Source organism: Pituophis catenifer, unplaced genomic scaffold, assembly GCF_029215685.1.
Source record: "Pituophis catenifer annectens isolate HBS135680 unplaced genomic scaffold, rPitCat1.0.hap2 SCAF_3, whole genome shotgun sequence".
NCBI classification, from domain to species: domain Eukaryota; kingdom Metazoa; phylum Chordata; class Lepidosauria; order Squamata; family Colubridae; genus Pituophis; species Pituophis catenifer.
This window is the reverse complement of record NW_027256883.1, coordinates 169,124,874-169,143,949: the sequence shown is the minus strand read 5'-3', so window position 1 is coordinate 169,143,949 and position 19,076 is coordinate 169,124,874. Positions and strand designations below refer to the sequence as shown.

Sequence of the window (19,076 nt, the reverse complement as noted above, 5' to 3'; positions counted from 1 at the left end):
AAAAATCACAATAGCATCAGCCTGAGAAAAATTCTCATGGTTGCATTCTAGAGAACCTCTTTTCATATCCTCCTCAATTTATTTTAACCTTTCAGAATATCTAGGGCCAAAGTCAACTGCCCTAAATGACAGCTGAACAGATTGATAGTGATCTCTGCAGCTGTCTTTTGGGTTTTATGCTGATTTTCACACAGCTGTTTAAAGTATTATCAACCTGTCTTTTTCCCATTTGTGTGGAAAATCTATAATTCTGGCAGAGAATGAATGAATGAAGACACCAGCATAAAAGCAATGCAGAGAAATTCAAATTGCTTTATTTGAATAAGTGACTTCATATATGGGATTGGGTGTTTTGAAATATTAAATAGGTACACCTGCACCTTAAAAATTAAATTCCTACATACATTCTCTAACAAATGCTGTAAGAATAGGTGAAGTAATTTAAATAAGTGAAATAATGTATTTAAAAATTGCTTTCTTACATTAAGAGTTTTTCCCAAGAGACTGATATTTTGACTGCTTGAGAAATAGAAACAGCTGCCTATAATAGAGCTTACTCTATATTTTTATTGAATCAAATTATCTCACAGTGTTATCAAAGCAGGTCTTAGAAATCAGAGAAATGCCCACACAGTCTAATTTAATTCTATTTGCTGCCCAAAGTCACTTGTTGGGATGGGCAACCCACATAAATTTGATTTAAATAAATGGCTGCTTTCCCTCAAATTATGATCAAAACAATAACACAGATAATCAGATGACTATACTGAAAATTCTCACATCATGATATGCTATAATGGGATATGCTCATATTTATTTATGGTTTTGTGAGTCGAAAAAAGCAAATTATACCAAAAATGATATATTTAGATGAAAGTATTTATATATAATGTTGAGAGCTGTCTATGTAATGATTATAAGATCCCCAAAAGTCATCCCTCATCCCTGACTTTTCCAACTTTATATACCTGTGTCAGAAAAGATCTGCATTTTTCTTTCTTTTATGGTCCCTAGGCCACTTCATCAGAAGAGCAATGCCATCCCAAAAGTTAGCTGATTCCCATACTGAACCATAGGCAAATATATTATGGTCTAGTATGGAATATGGGGGTGGGGTAGAGTGGGGACAATAAAGTGTCAAGTTTGAATGTAAACAGTGACTAGCTTTGCTCATGAATAAAGTTGGAAGTTCACTCTAGTTTATCAGCGAGGTACAGAGAAAAGTTGATAGAACTGCATGTAAGGTCAATCAATTTCATGGTCACCAAATAAACATGAAAACTTTCTTCAGCATACAATGGAAGAATGGGAACAGCCAAAGGGTGAAACAGCTCCTGTCTCTCTTCAAATTTCATCACCTTATTTGGTCAAGCAATATTATGAACACTTACCACCAACCTATAAATATTTGAAGCTCGACAACCTGCATTTATGTGCTATATAGTAAGTTAACATACATTAAAAACTTGCAATTATTTAATTTATTTTGCTACATTTATATATCTAGACTGAGAATGGGTTGGGTTTTGGGGTTGGTTTTGGGGGAGAGGATTGCAGTAGTAAGCTGAAAGCAGCTGGTAGAGCTGTGGTGCTTCCTCTTCTTTAGGGACAAGTAGGGACTTGTCTGCAGTAAGAGGGAGGTGGTGGCTCAGTGGCTAAGACGCTGAGCTTGTCCATCGAAAGGTCGGTAGTTCAATGGTTCAAATCCCTAGTGCCTCATAACGGGGTGAGCCACTGTTACTTGTCCCAGCTTCTGCCAACCTAAAGCACGTAAAAAATGCAAGTAGAAAAATAGGGACCACCTTTGGTGGGAAGGTAACCTTTGGCACCTTTGGCATTTAGTCATGCCGGCCACATGACCACAGAGACGTCTTCGGACAGTGCTGGCTCTTCGGCTTTGAAACAGAGGTGAGTATCGCCCCCTAGAGTCGGGAACGAGTAGCACATATATGCGAGGGCAATCTTTACCTTTACCTAAGAATCACAGTGCTATAGAGGCTGTTAGGTAAAACCTAAATATTACAAAGAAAACATCTATTTTGAGTGCTTTATTTTGCTAAATTCAAATCATGTAATGTTAGTACATATTATATCCCTGAAGATTTTATTTTACTGTCACATTGGATTGGAAAAAATGGCAAGGAAAAAGCACCTCAGAAGTCTAAGAGTTTGTCACTGGGAACTTTAAGAAGTCTAAAAATATTTCTTCCATACTATTCACTACTCTTTTAATCTCTGAAACATTTTAGAAATAAACATTACTAAAAGTTTCATACAATACTGGCTGTCACACTATCCTTTGACTTATTGCTGAAAGCATTTCACACAGGAAGTTTTTCTCTTTGGTTTTCCTAATAGAATATCACCAAAATCAAACCATTTTCTATATGATGCACAAACACAAAGTGGAGGTGGGGTGGGAGGAATGAGGTTAGATATCAGGATTTCATTGTAATTTTTCATAATCAACCCATATTTTGAAATGACGATTTCAAAGAAATGGTTTGTTCTGAGTTTTCCTCAGAAATAACATTCCATATTTTTTTTCTTTAGTATTTTACCAGAGAAAAATGTTTACAAACCTCCATTGGTACACTGCCACCTCAAAAATCTAAAAACAAAAAGATTTTAGTCTTCTTCAGGATGATGAGCATAGTAATTCATCTGTCCAACAACTTCATATGATAGGTTTTAATTTCCATGATCCTAGCTCAACAAACTTAATTGTTATATATCACTGTGGCTTTTATTTATGAAGACTAAGCAAACTAATTTTAATGAATACACAAATAACTCGGGACAGAACTGATGTTTCCCAAGAGAGTATATGGATTTGTCCAGGGATAAGAAAACAAAAACCTTGGCAGAAAAAGAAAGTGAGCACATACTCTATTCATACTTCTCCACAGCTCTACCCACCAAGCTCCCTGCAGCTTAGAGCTGTACAAGTTTCGATCTCTTAAGATCATCACTTCAACTTTCTGCTGTCAGAGCAATGAAAACTTCGAACAGACCCTTAAAACATTCAAGAGCCTGATTCCCGGCAGCTCTCATAATGCCTTGTTCAGGCAGAAAAGGTCAGAATAATGGTTCTGCATAGTAACCACCTGCATGTCAGTTTCTGTGATAGATGGAATGCACCTCTGGATTCTCAATAGCCACACAAATTCAGAAGACTTGTCAAACTTTCCTCAGAGATCCACATTCCCGCCCCCTCACAATGCATGAAGGCCGGGCAAGAGAAGAACCTTCTTGAGCTACTAAAAGCCGCTGGCCTCAACACAGACAGACGGACAGACAGACACACACACGGTGCAGAAAAAAATACATTTTTGTTTTTAATCCAAAGCAAGCTCTTTTAAGGAAAGATTGAATGTTTCCCAGTGTTTCGGGATTCTATGCGTGAAGCAGACACAAAGATGCTGAATTTACAAAAAAAAGTTACTATGATACTAAACCATCCAAAGACACGGCCAGGACCCTGAGGCAGAGTAGCAATCTTCAAGGAAGGTAAAGGCTCTCCTAAAGCATGAAACTATGGAATTATCTAAAACATGGTTTAGGAAGAGCCTCTAACTCTGCCAAAAAGAGATTATACAATTTTGCTGATGGCTATTGTGACACCTATGTATTGTCTCAGCCCCAAAGGCAATAGTAATTATGGAAGCATATATGGGAAAGTGCTATTGCACTCGTCTTCCTGTGAGCTTCTTATAGACATCTGGTTGGCTACCATGGAGACAGAATGCTGGACTTGACTTAAAATGCTGGACTTGACAGCAGCGCTCTTCTGTTCTCTTGAAGGCATTTTCTGAAAGAGAAATCATTTCTTTGCTTCCACTCTCCATGTCCCCAGGTTTATATGTTATTAATAAGAATCACTTCAGAGATTATTTAATATTTTTTCTTTCTGTTTCTTATTGGAAAATAATAAATCTAGCAGCATCAGGAAAACAAGGATGATTGGAAGAAGATGAGGAAAGAGGATGAAACTTCATACAATCTGGAATGAAAGACTTGTTTGTAAACTTCTCTGGGGCTATATTTATATAAACATAAGCAAGGCAAGCACAGTCTTACCTTGTCGTTCTCTTCTTTTTCTAATAGGTTGAAACATGTTCAGTGAAGTCATAAAGTTTCTCAAAGCTCTCTTTCCCTCCATTTACTTTAAGGATATAGTGTCATATTGCAAAAAGACAATAGGCCTTCCAGCAAAATGAAAGGAATCAGTAGGTCATTAACAGAGATACATATTCCACTAGACTTTATAGGGCCAATCTTTTCTCTTCTTACTTTAATTCCGTTCTCAGCAAGAATAATCGAATACTTTTGTATTCAAATAACCTTGGAATAGCATTTGCAAACCCTACAGGTTTCTATTTTAAAGCACTCTCAAAGCAATGGTATTGAACATGCAATTTAGGATTCAAATCATTGGGAGGATACAAATTTGTATATTCCTGTTTAAGCTACTCAACATAGCTTTTCTCAATCTGTGAGCCCTCCAGATGTACTGATTTCAACTCCCAGAATTCCCTAGCTAATATGCCAATGCTTATAAACCTGGGAGTTGAGCTCCACATTATCTACACAATACCAAGATTGTAGAATGATGATTTAGCTCAATAAAATAATTTATGTAAGAATGGGGAGGGGAGAGGATTCCCATTGGTGGTAATCTATATGCATTTTGCTGCTAAGATACAGAAACAGGTTTTACCACTTTCTGCTCACACCCTTTTGCTGCCACATCCAATACCTGTATCCAATAAAAGTTTCTTCACAAAGATAACTTGGTGAACGTTTATCTCATGAAATAAAAACAGAAATACAGAAAACATCTGTAAGTCTGTTAGGCACAAAAGAGCAATAATTATCCCCCTGGGTCCTAAAAGTATTTAATATAAAGGTATGCTAGAAGTTCTCTCTCTCTTTTTGTCTCTCTCTTTCTCACACACATACATTTCTCTCAGATACACAATACTGGCTGTTCTATATGCCAGTTAATTATCCAGTGTAAGTCCCAAAGGTGCTTTTTGAAGAGGCAACTGGACTTTCTTGTTTTTCTTTGAAGATGTTTTGCTTGTCATCCAAGAAGCTTCTTCAGCTCTGACTGGATGTTACATTATTTTGGATGCCAAACGTCTTAAAAGAGAAACATGAAAGTCCAGTTGCCTCTTCAAAAAGTACCTTTGGAGAACTATGACCTGAATGACTGAGAATCTCCATATACATTATCCAGTGTACGGAATGACATTATCAAACACTGATAAACCAAAAAATCAAAAACTGGTAAGGCTGTTCCCCACCATCCTTTCTTATTCTCTTAGGATACTTTCTACCACCTCAGTTTCTTCTGTCTTTTGTCTGAACAGTGGGACAAAGATTCAGCCAAATCACTGGACTGTAGTTCCTATCCTTTTTTCTTCTTCTAAAAATGACTTCAGAGTAAATACACAGTACATAAATCCTTTAAGCTTTTACAGTGTATAATTGTCCATTCATTTTTAAAATAAATAAAAAAGGCTTTAAAGACCCAGGTGTTTCATGAAGCTTGGAATTCATCAAGGGAGCATCTGCGTGTACACTGATGATGGTGGGCTTCATGCTAGGAGCCAAGCAATGCAAAAAAAATATACCACACCATTCCAAACAGACACCTTCTAAATGTATTGGACTAGTATAATTCCTAGCCAGTATGCCAAACGCTGGCAGGAAGCGCAGCCTATGGTGAGGTGAGCTTTGCTAATCACTGAAACTTCATTATGGTGACTGTGAAACAAATGTACTCGTGCTTGTCCCTGAGGACTTCAGAAGCACTTACTACTTCCATTTTTTATTCATTATTTTTATAATGGTTTATTGTTATCTAGAGTCCAGTTGCTTGTAGTCTATCTATCTGGTTGTAGAAACAAGCAGAAACCAACACAAAGGGGAGAATAACAACTGGAACAATGACATTAATCCTATTATGAATTGTGTGGGATAGACATTGCTAGCAACATATCCAGTAACCTGCACTAAAAATCCATGGCTTTGGAAGTCAATCCTGCAAGGCATCAACAGAGGAAGCATTAAGAGAGATGTTGAGAAAAAGACAGATATCTGTCTGTCTGTCTGTCTGTCTGTCTGTCTATCTATTTAATTAATATAAAGTAAAATAAAGAGAGAGAAAGGAGGAAATAAAAGAGAAAGCTATAGTGCAAAAAGAAAAAAAGAAAATAGTAGAAAATAGAAAAAAGCTATAAGGAAATGGCTTTTGGGCATTTTATAGCAGTTAAGTACAACTGTAGATTTATATTATCTAAACTTACATTGTGGTTACTATCTATAATCTATCCCAGGGGTCACCAACCTGTGGGTCATGGCCCACTACGAGGCCGTAGCCTATTTGCAACTGGGCTGCGTAAACAGTGGGACAGTGTACGTGCACAGCCCAACTCATGCAAGTGGTGGGCGCCGGTGCTCACAGCCCCATCTGCATGAGCGGTGGCCACTGGCACTTGCAGCCCCACTCGTGCTCGCAGTGGGGGTGTGCGCCTGCTAAACCACCCTTTCTTCCCTCCCCCCTCCCCCCGCTGGGCCGCCAAACCAGAAAGGTTGGAGAATGCTGATCTATCTATCTAATTATCAAAACCATAGATCATAAAATCATTTTTTTTCTTTTTTCCTAATAGTCCATATGGGATTTCCAGTCAGCAATAAATGTCTTTTTTCTAATCAAATAGGTCAATTTGATCACCTTAACAGGTCCCATCATTTTTACCAACCATATCTCCATTGAGTATTGCCAGATCTTTCCATCATTCTGCATGTATTAATCTTGCTGTGGTTATCATATATAAAAACTAAGTTTCATGACTTTTCCAAAACAGTGTAATAATAATAATAATAATAATGGTCTAAGGGAGAGGACCATGCATATAAAATAAGTAGAGGAGTTTGGGAAAGCAAGACAGTTTCAAGAGAGAAATGGTTAGCAGTGTTTTCCCTTGTGAGTTTTAGTTTGTTAATGATTTTATCAGTTCCCAAATAACAACATTTAAATTCTATATAGAGTACAATTTCTTTTGGTAAGGTCAGTTAAACAGATAATAAATAAGCATGTCTTTTGATGATGCATAGAACAAAAAGAAAATGGAAAGCACTGGCTTGGTGGCTATTCTTGTGGTTAGTCTAGAAACTCTTTGGGAATTCTATAAAAAAACCCTTTCCCTATAACCAAGAAGTTAGAGATAAATTATGAACATGTTGTACAATTTAAGAATTTTGTACGGTGAATATTTGTACATTCTCTCTTTAGCTACTATCACTTCTCAATAAGTAAATTAATATAACTTTCTGGTTTTAAATTTGAGTAAAATGAAAAAGAAGGAGAGAAGGAAGATCAACCTGTAGAAATTTTTTTAAAAAATATTTTTACACTGGACAAGATAGTTCCCCTCCTACGCATATTCCAGAAGATCTGCATTTGGCTGTCAACCAAACCAGATGGTATACCCATAATACAGGATGTCAGTAGGAAATTTAGTATTTTTATTATTGGCAACAGCATGTTTGTGGCTAAGAGACCCAGGGAATATAATGCCACCAGAGTTGACAAGGGTTAAAATTTTGACCATTTTTTCCCTGTTTCCAGAGGGGTTGAGTATCAGAGGCTTAATCATCTATTTCCTCTAGTTTCCTGCTGATAATCAGAAAGTGCAAATAATGCAATCTTCAGGAATACCACAGTTCCTGTCCTATATAATTTCCAGCTGTGGATGAAGGCAGTACATGATTGAATTTGCTCCTATTCTTGCACATATACTGTGCTTGACATGAAAGTTTTTGATATATAGAATATTTTCTCTCCCATAACGAGCAATCAACTCATGTTATTCCTGATCTCCAGACTAAATTTTCACACAAGATTAGTCAAGCCTGGTAGTAAATAGCACTCTAGTTAGGGGCTAGAATATTCAGTGAGGGTTAGGAAGGCCTTCAGAAGGAATCTTAAACCTCTTTAAAAGAATTATCACCTCTGCAGTAAGAAATTATCCTGTATTGCTAATAGGTAAAAGGCAAGTTGACATTTGATAGATGGACCTTCCCTCAGCATGGAGTTATAGGAGTAGATAGAAATGGGGTCAATAAAGCAACGGGGGAGTGGAAGAAGAGTAGCTATTACTGCCAGCAGGTGAATCATGGCTTTATTTGCTGACACTAGCTTCACCCAAGGGAGAGGAGAAAGTTTTTCATGTCAAATGACTCACGGCACTCCACAGAAGCAGATACCTTTGACTTGCCTCCCCCCCCTTTTCTATCCCATTTCTCGAAATCAGGCAGGCTCACAGAGAGGAATCTTTCTACATAATGTTAATTCTGAATAAAAGTCAGTACCAGGTATTATTTGTTATTGTTGTCAAAGACTCTTAAACCTCTCTCCTTACATGAAAGTCCAGCATTTCAGATTATTTTGTTTATTTTTATTTAGATATTTTTGTTATTTGGTTTAGTCGCGTTGCAATTATTCGACTTGTATTTTAAATGCATGATTTGAAAAAGATCATTTATAAAATGGAAAAAGATCAACCTATCTTGAGGCAAGAGGGTTTTTTTAACGGAACAAAACAATGTGAGGATACAGAGAGGCTCCCATGTTCAGCAATAAACTGAAGCCAATAGAAAGAAAAGTTAACTTTGAACAAAATGAGAAATTCCACACTCTTGGATGTCATTTGGTTCACTAGGCTACCTTATGTGGTATTTCAGAAGCTCCATTCATTCTATTCATTTACTGGAGAGCATTTCTGAGCTTCTGACAGCTTCTCTCATCCCTCACCTCTTTCTTGAAAAGGGCATTGGACAAGCAAAAGCATTTATTGGATCATTTACTGTATATGTAAACTTCAAGAGCTGACTGCCTAAACATTTCAGCTTCCCTATGTCCTTCCCTTTGGAGAAATGTGAGGCATAAAAAAGCCAGGCTCAGGAATTTGGCAAATTAAGAGGCCGAAGGCTTTGCTTCTGTTTAAGGTTATAGTGGGCTTAAGCAGAGGAAGACAAGAAAAGAAAAACTGAAATAGGTAAGAACTGGGCACTCACATTCCTGGCAATAGAGACTGCTTGGCTGGGATTCAGCAATGTAAATTGTCCACAGAGAACTCTTATATTTTAATAGTGGAAGACAGAAACTCTCCGCAGACAGCTTGAATCAGCAAAATGCACTCAATAATTTCCTCATTACTCACAGGAAAGTTTCTGGGCTTCCCATACAATTCATCTGAGCAACATCCAAGTCTCCCATTTGGTACACAAGATAGCTAATCTTGAGAGCTCTATCCAGACAGCAATGTCCCCACGGCTGATTTAGTGCTTATTCACAGCACTGGAGATGAAGTACATGTCAGGGAAGAGGCACAACTGTGAGAAGCAGTAAATGGCTGTTCCATCAACTGAACTTCACAAACCATAAACCCCAGTGCAGCAGAGTACACTGGACCACACTGCAAATATTGAGGTATTATTGAAATATTGCTGGACTATAACCTCCATAATGCTAAATCATACTGGCTAGGGATTATGAGTGTTAAGGAGCATCTGGAGTGCTCTGATCTATTATGGTTTCCTTCTTTCCCCAGGAAAATGCATATACTGTAATAATAACAAAGTGTGGTGCATGTAGGCATAACATCCCTTCTCAGCCACAACACCACTTCCTGTGATATTGGGATAATAATGATAGCCTTTAAGTGCAAGAATTGGCAGAATCATTTAAAATATTTTTAAATAAGATACCAAGTTTAGCAAGATCATTAATTCCCTGTCCTTGCTGCTTTTTAAGGGCATACAGTACATAAAAACTTACAGCAGTAGCATTCACTTTCTACTAAAAATACCAAAAATAATACAAGTAAGCTGCATCTCCAGTTAGAATACACACTCAAGTAAATTATAGGTATGATTTCTTTCATAAACCAAAACACTGAAAACTGGGAATTGGATGGCTTTTTGAAAAAACAAAAACAAAAAAAAAGGAATAATGAAGGAACATATTATCTTTTATCTCTACTTCTAAAGTGCCTGGAGGGTTGCCTTAGAAAAATCAAATAAAAAATCAAATAAAAAGCAAGGTAGCTAGGGATTCTGGCTTTTCCAAAAGACAAGGGTCAGTTGCTTTTCAACTTAAAGGTCGAGGATTGCATTCTGCAGGAATAACCTGCTGGAGACGGTGTTATATGCCAATGGCAGATGAAAACAAACAGTAGTTGAGCAGAGAGAAAAAATGAGTGGGGGCATCATTTTTTCTTTTTCCTGCACTCTTCTTCTTACTCCCTTCTTTTTGACCTGCTTTTATTTTTTTTCCACACAGCAGAATGTTAGAGAAAAGACTTTCCTGAAGTCTGACTCGCTTTAAATAGTGTTGCCAGGTGTCCACTATTTGAACGCACAGTCCACTTTTTTTCACATTATGTTCACTATTTTTTTTCACAAAATAGTGGACATTTTTTTTATTCAAAAGCTTTATGATGAAATTAAAATGTAATTTAATATTTTACATATTATTATATTTGATGTTTTGAATTTTAAGTAAAGTTTTGAAGTGATTATTTTAATACGTGTTAAAATGTTTGTAAGAAAATATATAATTTAATTGTAAATTTTTTTTTAATTTTTTTACTACTTAAACACCCCCCCCCCCACCCCCACCCCGCTTGTCCACTATTTTTTGGAAGCAGACCTGGCAACCCTACTCGCTTTCAAAGGACTTTTGAAATTGTCAAAGAAGTATATAAAATTAAAACAAAAGCTGTTATAGCAGTGAGATTACAAATTGTCCAAACTGATTTAAGGCCCATTTAGTACTTTTAACTAATTTCAGCCCATCCCAGATGCAAAGAAGTCTGAAGAGCTGCATGAATAAGAACTACAGACAAATGTAATTTTTTTTTTTGCCATGACCATAAATATGTAGGTATGATAATTGAGCAGAACTCATTATCTATAAGGACAGAAGTAAGATAGATGAACTTTGGCTCCTCCCAGTCATTATTCAAATATTGAAAACAAATTTCTGCAGTGAATCAGCTTTTAATCCATTTGGAAACTTTGCTTTTATTGTTCTTTTAAGAGGGAAAAAAACTCTGGGGAGAGAGGATATCTGTTTTAACTAACAATCCTATGCTTTCATCAATCAACTATCAATCAATATAAATTATAAATTATTTAATTACATTAATAAAGACACTATTGTTAATTGCAGTATTAAATTACTACTCATTTATATTTGTTTACAGCTTTTTGACAAATACCACTCCTGTTGGTATACCATAAAAACTAAAAGATATAAATAATAAAAGCATATTAAATTATTATATTACTGTTAAGGGAGAATTTCAGATTTACTACGTTTTAAAAGGCCAAATTGAAAATATGTATCTTAACTCCTTTGGATTGAGGAGGCCATCAGCACTAAAAATGAGGGTGGATCCTTTCTAGAAAGGAAACACAGTCCACTATCTGGGAAGGATGCAGGAAGGTATCCTTTCTGTCAACGAGTGTGATTTGGGTAAGAGGGGATGTTTTCATAAATACTTGGGTTTGTTTATCATAAAACAGCCCTAAAGCAGAGGTGAAATTCAGCAGATTCTGACAGGTTCTGGAGAACCGATAGCGGGAATATTGAGTAGTTCGGAGAACCGGCAAATACCACCTCTGGCTGGTGGGGTGGGAATGGAGATTTTGTAATATCCTTCCCCCAGGAGTGGGGAGGGAATGGGGATTTTGCAGTATCCTTCCCCTGGAGTGGGGAGGGGATGGAGATTTTGCAGTATCCTTCCCCTGCCACACCTACCAAGCCACACCCACAGAACTGGTAGGGAAAATTTTTGAATTTCACCCCTGCCCTAAAGCCATTTGAAAGGCTTAAATCAATGAATAACATGCAGTGAGAGCCTAAAAGGCAACTAAACAATCCAGATGTTTTTTTAAAAAATATTTTGGAGTGATATGAGCTCAATTTCATGCACCTGTTATGATCATGTTTTATACCAATTTGAGGACCAATACAGCTCAGAGTCCACATTTTTCAAACAACTGGTCCATAAAATTGCATGAAATCTGAGGACAGCCCAGAATTAATTCTCTTGAATCACTATAGAAGAGACCATCAGCACAGTGGCAGCTCTTTGTCAATTTTTCATGGGCTAGGAGAAAGAATGCCAAGTTACCAGGAAGGCCTGAATCGTTATTCAACCCCGCTTAGCAATGAGTACTTCATCTAGCAGCTTTCCAATCTATTCTCCACTCCCAGGGGTTACTGCCTGACCACTTGCATTAGTCCAAAGTGCCATGTGGGTCTGAAGGTGAAATGGGGTATCTCTATGGAGATATGGAGAGGAAAATAAGGATGAGTCAGGCTTGATGAGACAGCCAGGCTGGACCATAGCCCAACCAGTGGTCTACCCCCAGATGTATATGCTCAACACTTGGCACAGGAAACACATGCTTCAGTGATCCAGATTTGGCATTTCCACCAGGACAGCCCTCCTTCTCTAATTACACCTTAGGATTGTCTTTCCCTTGCCACTTCCTGTTCCCAATTGCAGCTGTGAAATATGCTAATCTGCTGCTTACACTACAAAACAAGAGAGCTAATAATAACCTGCAAGTTTTCAAAGTGCACATAGAGAAAAGGGCAGAAGTTGGTGTTTCACCATTCCTAATGCAGCTGCCATGCCACACTGGCTATCCCTTTTATGACTGGATCTGGCCCATTTTCTTTATAGTACTAATGCGTTCTCTCCAAAGGACACCTCATCATTCTAACTGAAGGACAAATTTTCATTCATTCAATCATTCATTTTATTTCCCCCACCCCATAAAACATAAGTCAATTGCAATTAGATTTTTTTCCCCTTTTAACCAAGTAATGTTAAAAATTTTTGAATGGGTTAACGATTCATAAAAACAGAGGCAAATCATACTTTCCCATCCAATAAATTCTAATTTGGTGAGAAATTCTGAATAAGCCAAAATCTTATTTTGAACACTTTGAACACTAGCAGGTCATTTCCACCAGGCTTTATCTTAATTACACCTGTAATCTGTGGATTCAGTGTGGCTATTTACAGTTTTTACATACATGAAAACTTATTTTGTTCATCTTCAGTTCAATGTAAATGACATAGATTGATGCAAATGTCATAAATGATATAAACTGCATGTGTCATAATATTTGTGCTATGTACATTCCTGCAATAGACTTTCTGAAGTAAGACGTGCCGTCCCCAATTACTCCATTAAAATGAGATTTCAGTGTATCACATACTTGTTAAAAGTGCCTCTCCTCATTTACAAGGGTGAAAAGAAAACTAAAACCTTTGACATTGTACTTTTACAAACAAGATTTCAAATCTGGAAAGAGGAAAGCAGCAATAAGGTTTTGTACCCCTTCTAGGTTATTTCTATTTAGTTTTGTGTAGGTTAGGTCACTGAGGGGAAACTTCTCTCTAGGCTGTTATTGTTAAAATATTATGCAAAGAATTCACAATTAAATGGCTATAGAACTGACAGGACCGTCATGCTATTTATTACAGCTTTCGGTCTACAACTAGTTTTAAAGCTGCACAGCAAGACACGGTTATCAAAAGCAGCCATCATTTTTCACAACTTGCTTTACACTTTAATTACATTACACACACACACACATATACAACCACAATATAAATATTCACAAAACACCTTTAAGAAGTTATAATTTCTGTGTCTGAATTACTTTGTTTCCATTTTTGAAGCATGCTTACTCTTCTAGGAAATAAATTGCTATTCAAATCGGCTTGATTTCTATACTACCTATGGAAAACAGTTTCACATTGGGGATCCTAAGAAGATAAAAATTTGCATAATTAAAGTAGACATACCCATCTCCACCATAATATATTTAAGAGGCAAAAACATTTATTACGTTTTTATGTCCCAGAAATGCCCACAGATGTTTTTCTTTGAAGAAAGACTTAGGCACAATAAAGTTCTTACTTACAAACTTCCTGTTCTGCTTCTAAAGTAGAGCACGGTCAGCTGGGAATTTTTACACAGAAGCACCTACAGTTTGCCTTGGAGAGCTATATACCCTGTAATTTAGTGTTTTAATATGTGGTGACTTATTCATGAAGGAAATACGTATTCTTCTTCTAATCTCTGTTGGATTAGATAGAAACCAAAAAATTAATCACTATTCTACCCAGCTCTTTTTTAAAATTTATTCATCCTATTTCTTCTGTTTTTTTTTCTTTCCATAAACACTATAAATGATTTAAAGCAGTAAAAACACCACATTAAAACCCAGAATCAAAAGATGAATCACACTTAAAAAAAGTTTCCCAACAAACTTTTATAGTTTTGGAATTTTTCCACCCTAGCTTTAGTGTTTGGCCAAAAATAATCATAACAACAACCAAAGAGAGGAATTTTACTATGGAGTACATAAGTTCTGGAATTTCCTGTTCATTTTTAGAAAAATAGAAATCCCCCCAAAAAGCTATTCTGGCCTATGGTTGGTTGCTCCTTGCTCATTCAATTCATTGTGAGCTACAGGTAGTCCTTGTTTATCAACCATTTGAAAACAATATAAAAGTAACTTTATGACATATTCTTGCATGGGAGGAGGGAGGGGAGAGATGCAACCAAGTCTTTAGAATCCATGGAAATACTTGTTTTCCCACCAAGGTAATGACCTCCTTACCTTCGATTGGTGAAGTCTTCAATCTCTTACAAATATTATGCACTCCCCCATAGGTATCATTTATTCGGGTTACTGCCTCCGAACTGCGAAGCTCCATAAGATTCCGTAAGTCCATAACGGAGCAGCCAAAGTCCCCTTCATAGCTGCCTTCTGCCACAGAGTTCCCAGGATGATGATCTGCAGAGTTATTTGTCATCTTGACAACAAGGGAGTGAGTTCAGTGAGGAAACAGGCCAGAAAAAGTTGTGTGCTTCTTTTCACCTCTAGATCTGTTTCCTCTACTAAGAGCAGGCAATGAAACGTTTGGAGCGCCACATGAAATGCAGTCCAGTGTTTGGTAGGGTATTAGACAAAATTCCTCGGGAGGAAAAAGGATCTAGTGCAAGATTGTAAGACTGCAGATCCAGCACTTCCTTCTCTTGCTCCTTAGGTGATACTAGTGGAACTAGCCAAGTTCAACTTCTTCCGATGAAGGTGTAAACAAGATGCACATGTTACTGTGGAAGCAACCTTAGCAACAACCAGCAGGCATCTCCCAGAGAGAGAAATGGGTTCCCTGGATACCGTCTTCAACCAAAACTGCAAGACAAGGATTTGAAGCAAAAATTATAGTTAATAAGAGGCCCAAGAGGCCAGCTAATGTGCACATGGGTGCAGCAGATGTAAAAGCAATAGCATAAGCATCAGAACGGGGAATGAAATTGCTGGGAAGCTAGCAATGTTTAAAGAACAAACTGGTGGAAAATGCAGGCTTCTAAATTGACCACTTAAAGGGCTTTTATTAAAGTAACCATGGGAGACATTCCTTAATAGTTAACCCCTATTTAGTCAAGTGTTATCCTTTTACCCATATGAAGAATTGCAACTGCAGCTTTTATTTCAGTTTAAAATACAATCCAAAATATTAAATATTCTAACAAAAGCCTGTGCCAGCATATGTAAGATAATGTTTCATATTACATGCAGAAGATCCTTTTATTTTAATTCATTTAATGATGGATAAATCACATTTTAAGTCAATCCATTTAGTCTTTGTCTCCTCCATGATGGATGCGATCTTAAATTCATCTGCACCCTTAACACATGATTTTTAAACAGCGCTCACCAAGAACTTGAGGCTATTTGCATTGAAAAGACCCATTTTTCTCAAAGCCAGTTTGCACCCAAATACAAATAATAGGGAATGGTTCCATTAGGATAATAGTACAACTGAGAAAGATAAGCCACCCCCACTGACATACCCACCTGTAATTCTCCTGAAAGTTATCAACTCCCCTACAAGTAGCTATTTGAATTTTAAAAATCTACACCTTAAATTGTAAGGTGTAAATTGTAAGGTGTAAAGTGTATTTAAATTTTCACTAACCTATTTCCCTAAGTTGTACAATATCACTACTGCCATACAGAGGTTGGACAGAAGTGGGTAAAGAGGCTTTCTAACTAACGTTAAATATTTTCTTCCAACAAAGAAGCAATTCTCTCTAGAATTTTTATAAATAAATCATCCTTAAGATTAAGTCCAATTTATGGTTAAATTGGCCTGGGCTCTCTGACTCATGCATTATATAATAATTTTCTATTTTGCTATCACATGTCTCTTCCTCTCTGAATTTTTGTTCCAAACAAAACACTTTATTTATTAGAGACAGATTTACATCTGATCCATTGATATGAAGGCTTGGCAACATAATTATCCTAATGTTTACTACAGGACTACAGTAGATTTCCAGGTCAAGAATGGCAAAGATTAACTTTTTACTATGCAAGCTGCTCATCTTAAGTTTCCCGCGTACCAAGAACACCAATATTTTCCAGCCAGGAATTGGTTTTAATTTTTTCACAGAAGCACATTCACAGGTAGAATATCATAACAGTAATAACACTGTTAGGGCAATTTGGGGAAAATTTTCTGGAAGACTCCAATAAGCATGTTAAACTTATTCTAGCGCATTTCTAGTTAGAAGATAGCAAGAAAATTGCACCACTCCAAATCAGGGATTTTGCTGTTGGATTTAGATGGCTCCATTTTGGATGGGTTCTGAGGGCTGTTGAGTTCCCAACAGAAACCCTGTAAGTTTCTTGTCTTTGCTGCTGACTTCTAACATCCATCTTTTTGAAGTGTGTGTACAGTATTTGTGTGGGTAATCCGACTTTCTTCTTTCAAACCTGCAAATTTCTGGAGCTATCTATAAACTACACAACAGCACTTTCCTTGAAATCAAGCATCATTATGATTCTTAGGATGAACTTTGCATTAAAACAGAGAATGAAAATGATAACTTCTGCAGCCTTCTGAGTTAAAGAAAATATACTGTTATCTAGATACAGTCTGTTATTTGCTATTTTGAACCAGACAAAGGGACATAGCAGAAGCTAATAACCAGGTTCTACTATGTACCAGAGCATCCAATAGTGCAAATGACAATATGCCTAAGAAAATCGCCAGTTGTAATAGGATAGAAATAGGAAAAGTATAACAGATGGATGTTGGTGGAATCCGGAGGGATAATAAGGAAGTTTTCAAAGGACACCCTGTTTTGCTCCCTAGTCTCATCCTCTTCCAGCTTTGATAACAAGGCAAGGATTGCTAGCAACCCTGTTCCTGCGTCCAGAATTCTGAGCTTAGTGGAAGTTATATAACAGTAAAGCTTGTGAGTCAATGCATCTCATGCACTCAACAGAAAAGGACCCATCTATAACACTCCATCTGTTTGCAGGAATCTGCTCATATTGTAGGGCTAACTATTGGCCAAATCTGAAGTACGAATGGAGATGAATAAATAGAATAAATAGAAATAAGGTTCCCTTGGCCATTTGGACTAGTGGGCATATTAGAATTTAGGAAAATAAACAGAGGCTACTCTTGCAAAATAAGAGTAGTTTGGCCATTCAGAAACTGGCAATCAGCATGAAGCTGACCAAATACAACAATGACTAACTTGAAGGCAAAGAGTTGAGGAATGAGTTCTGTCTCCAGCACTCAATTGACTTATTACCTTCAAATTTATTTTTGTGCTGGGTGGGAGGGCAGACAGGCAGGCTTCCAAACAAAGTATTGGTTTGCAAATAGCCCTCCATTTTTCCTAAGAGAAAATATTCTTATTTTAAAAAACAATTCTAAACCCATTTTTTAAAATAAAAATAATGCTGGGTGCTGTCATTTTGCTGCTTTGTGGTGTGAGAGTTTATTTAAAAATATTAAAACAACTTTAAAAAATTTAAAGGCAAATAGGACAAAGAACAATCACACCGGTAGAGTCCACTTTGGAAGCTTCCAGATGTTCTGACTTATGAAATATTTGCAAATTGTATTTGTGGTTCATACATGTATTTAATTAGAACACTGCATGGAAAGGAATTTTAATTTTCTTTCATTGTATTTTGTCGAATGAGAAACAACTCCTCCTCCAATATACGGAAAGTACTTATCCTTTCTCTTGTGCCATGATTCTGATCTGAGTTGTACTTTGAGTTGAGACTATTTATTATTGAAAATATGCATTCCATTAACTATATCCGTTCTGCCAACCTAGCAGTTTGAAAGCACGTAAAAAATGCAAGTAGAAAAATAGGGACCACCTTTGGTGGGAAGGTAACAGCGTTCCATGTGCCTTTGACGTTTAGTCATGCCAGCCACATGACCACAGAGAGGTCTTCGGACAGAGCTGGCTCTTTGATTTTGAAACGGAGATGAACACTGTCCCCTAGAGTCGGGAATGACTAGCTATATTTGAATGAACAATTGCTTTAGAATAAGATGGAGCTTCCCAAATGTTCTTGGCTCACGGCATCACTAGCAGTTTCCAAACTGTGTACTGTGGGCCCTATGGCACCCTTGCACAAAGCTTGGGAACCATGAGAATAAGAAAATAGTCATCACCAGGAAAAGAAAGATGTAATAAAAAGCACAGAAAAAGGCCCGGAAGCTTGCTTATTTGGGATTCAGGTTCCAGCAATGCACACAAATTGTGTCTCTTCCACTTCTAAGGATTCTGTACTTCATGATCCTCAGCTAATACATCCCAATCTCTAAATCTGGGTTTTAGATCAATACCACTGATGGAGAAAGAGCAAAGAATGATACAGAAGTGCTATATTGCAAGGTAGGGCTCCTTGGGAATAGCAACATTCCCAAGATTTGGCACTGGCATGGATGCTAATAAGTCCAGACTGAATCCAGGACGAGTTTAGCTGACAGGAACATAAAAACATACACAGTAAGTTAATTTATTTACTACAATTTTTCTGACAGCTAGACATGTGTTTTGCCCTGGAGCTTTCAACTTTATTTTGCTTATTTGGATTTATTGATCCCTACCTGGGCATTAACCATGCTTTTTGTCCCTTTAGA

The 19,076-nt window shown here is 37.0% G+C and overlaps 1 protein-coding gene across 5 annotated transcripts in view; it reads right to left on the bottom strand.

Annotated features, from left to right (window-relative positions):
* ATP2B4 (ATPase plasma membrane Ca2+ transporting 4) overlaps positions 1 to 15,297 on the bottom strand; it is a 76,557-nt gene extending 61,260 nt beyond the window's left edge. For 3 of the 5 annotated variants that reach the window (XM_070941528.1, XM_070941524.1, XM_070941526.1), the window contains exon 1: positions 14,726 to 15,296. In XM_070941528.1, coding sequence (XP_070797629.1) covers positions 14,726 to 14,921 — 196 coding nt within the window. In that variant the 5' untranslated portion in view covers positions 14,922 to 15,296. Of the gene's footprint in view, positions 1 to 14,725 lie in introns of all 5 variants that reach the window. The other 2 variants (XM_070941527.1, XM_070941523.1) reach the window with 2 other exon arrangements.
* Positions 15,298 to 19,076: the final 3,779 nt, after the last annotated feature.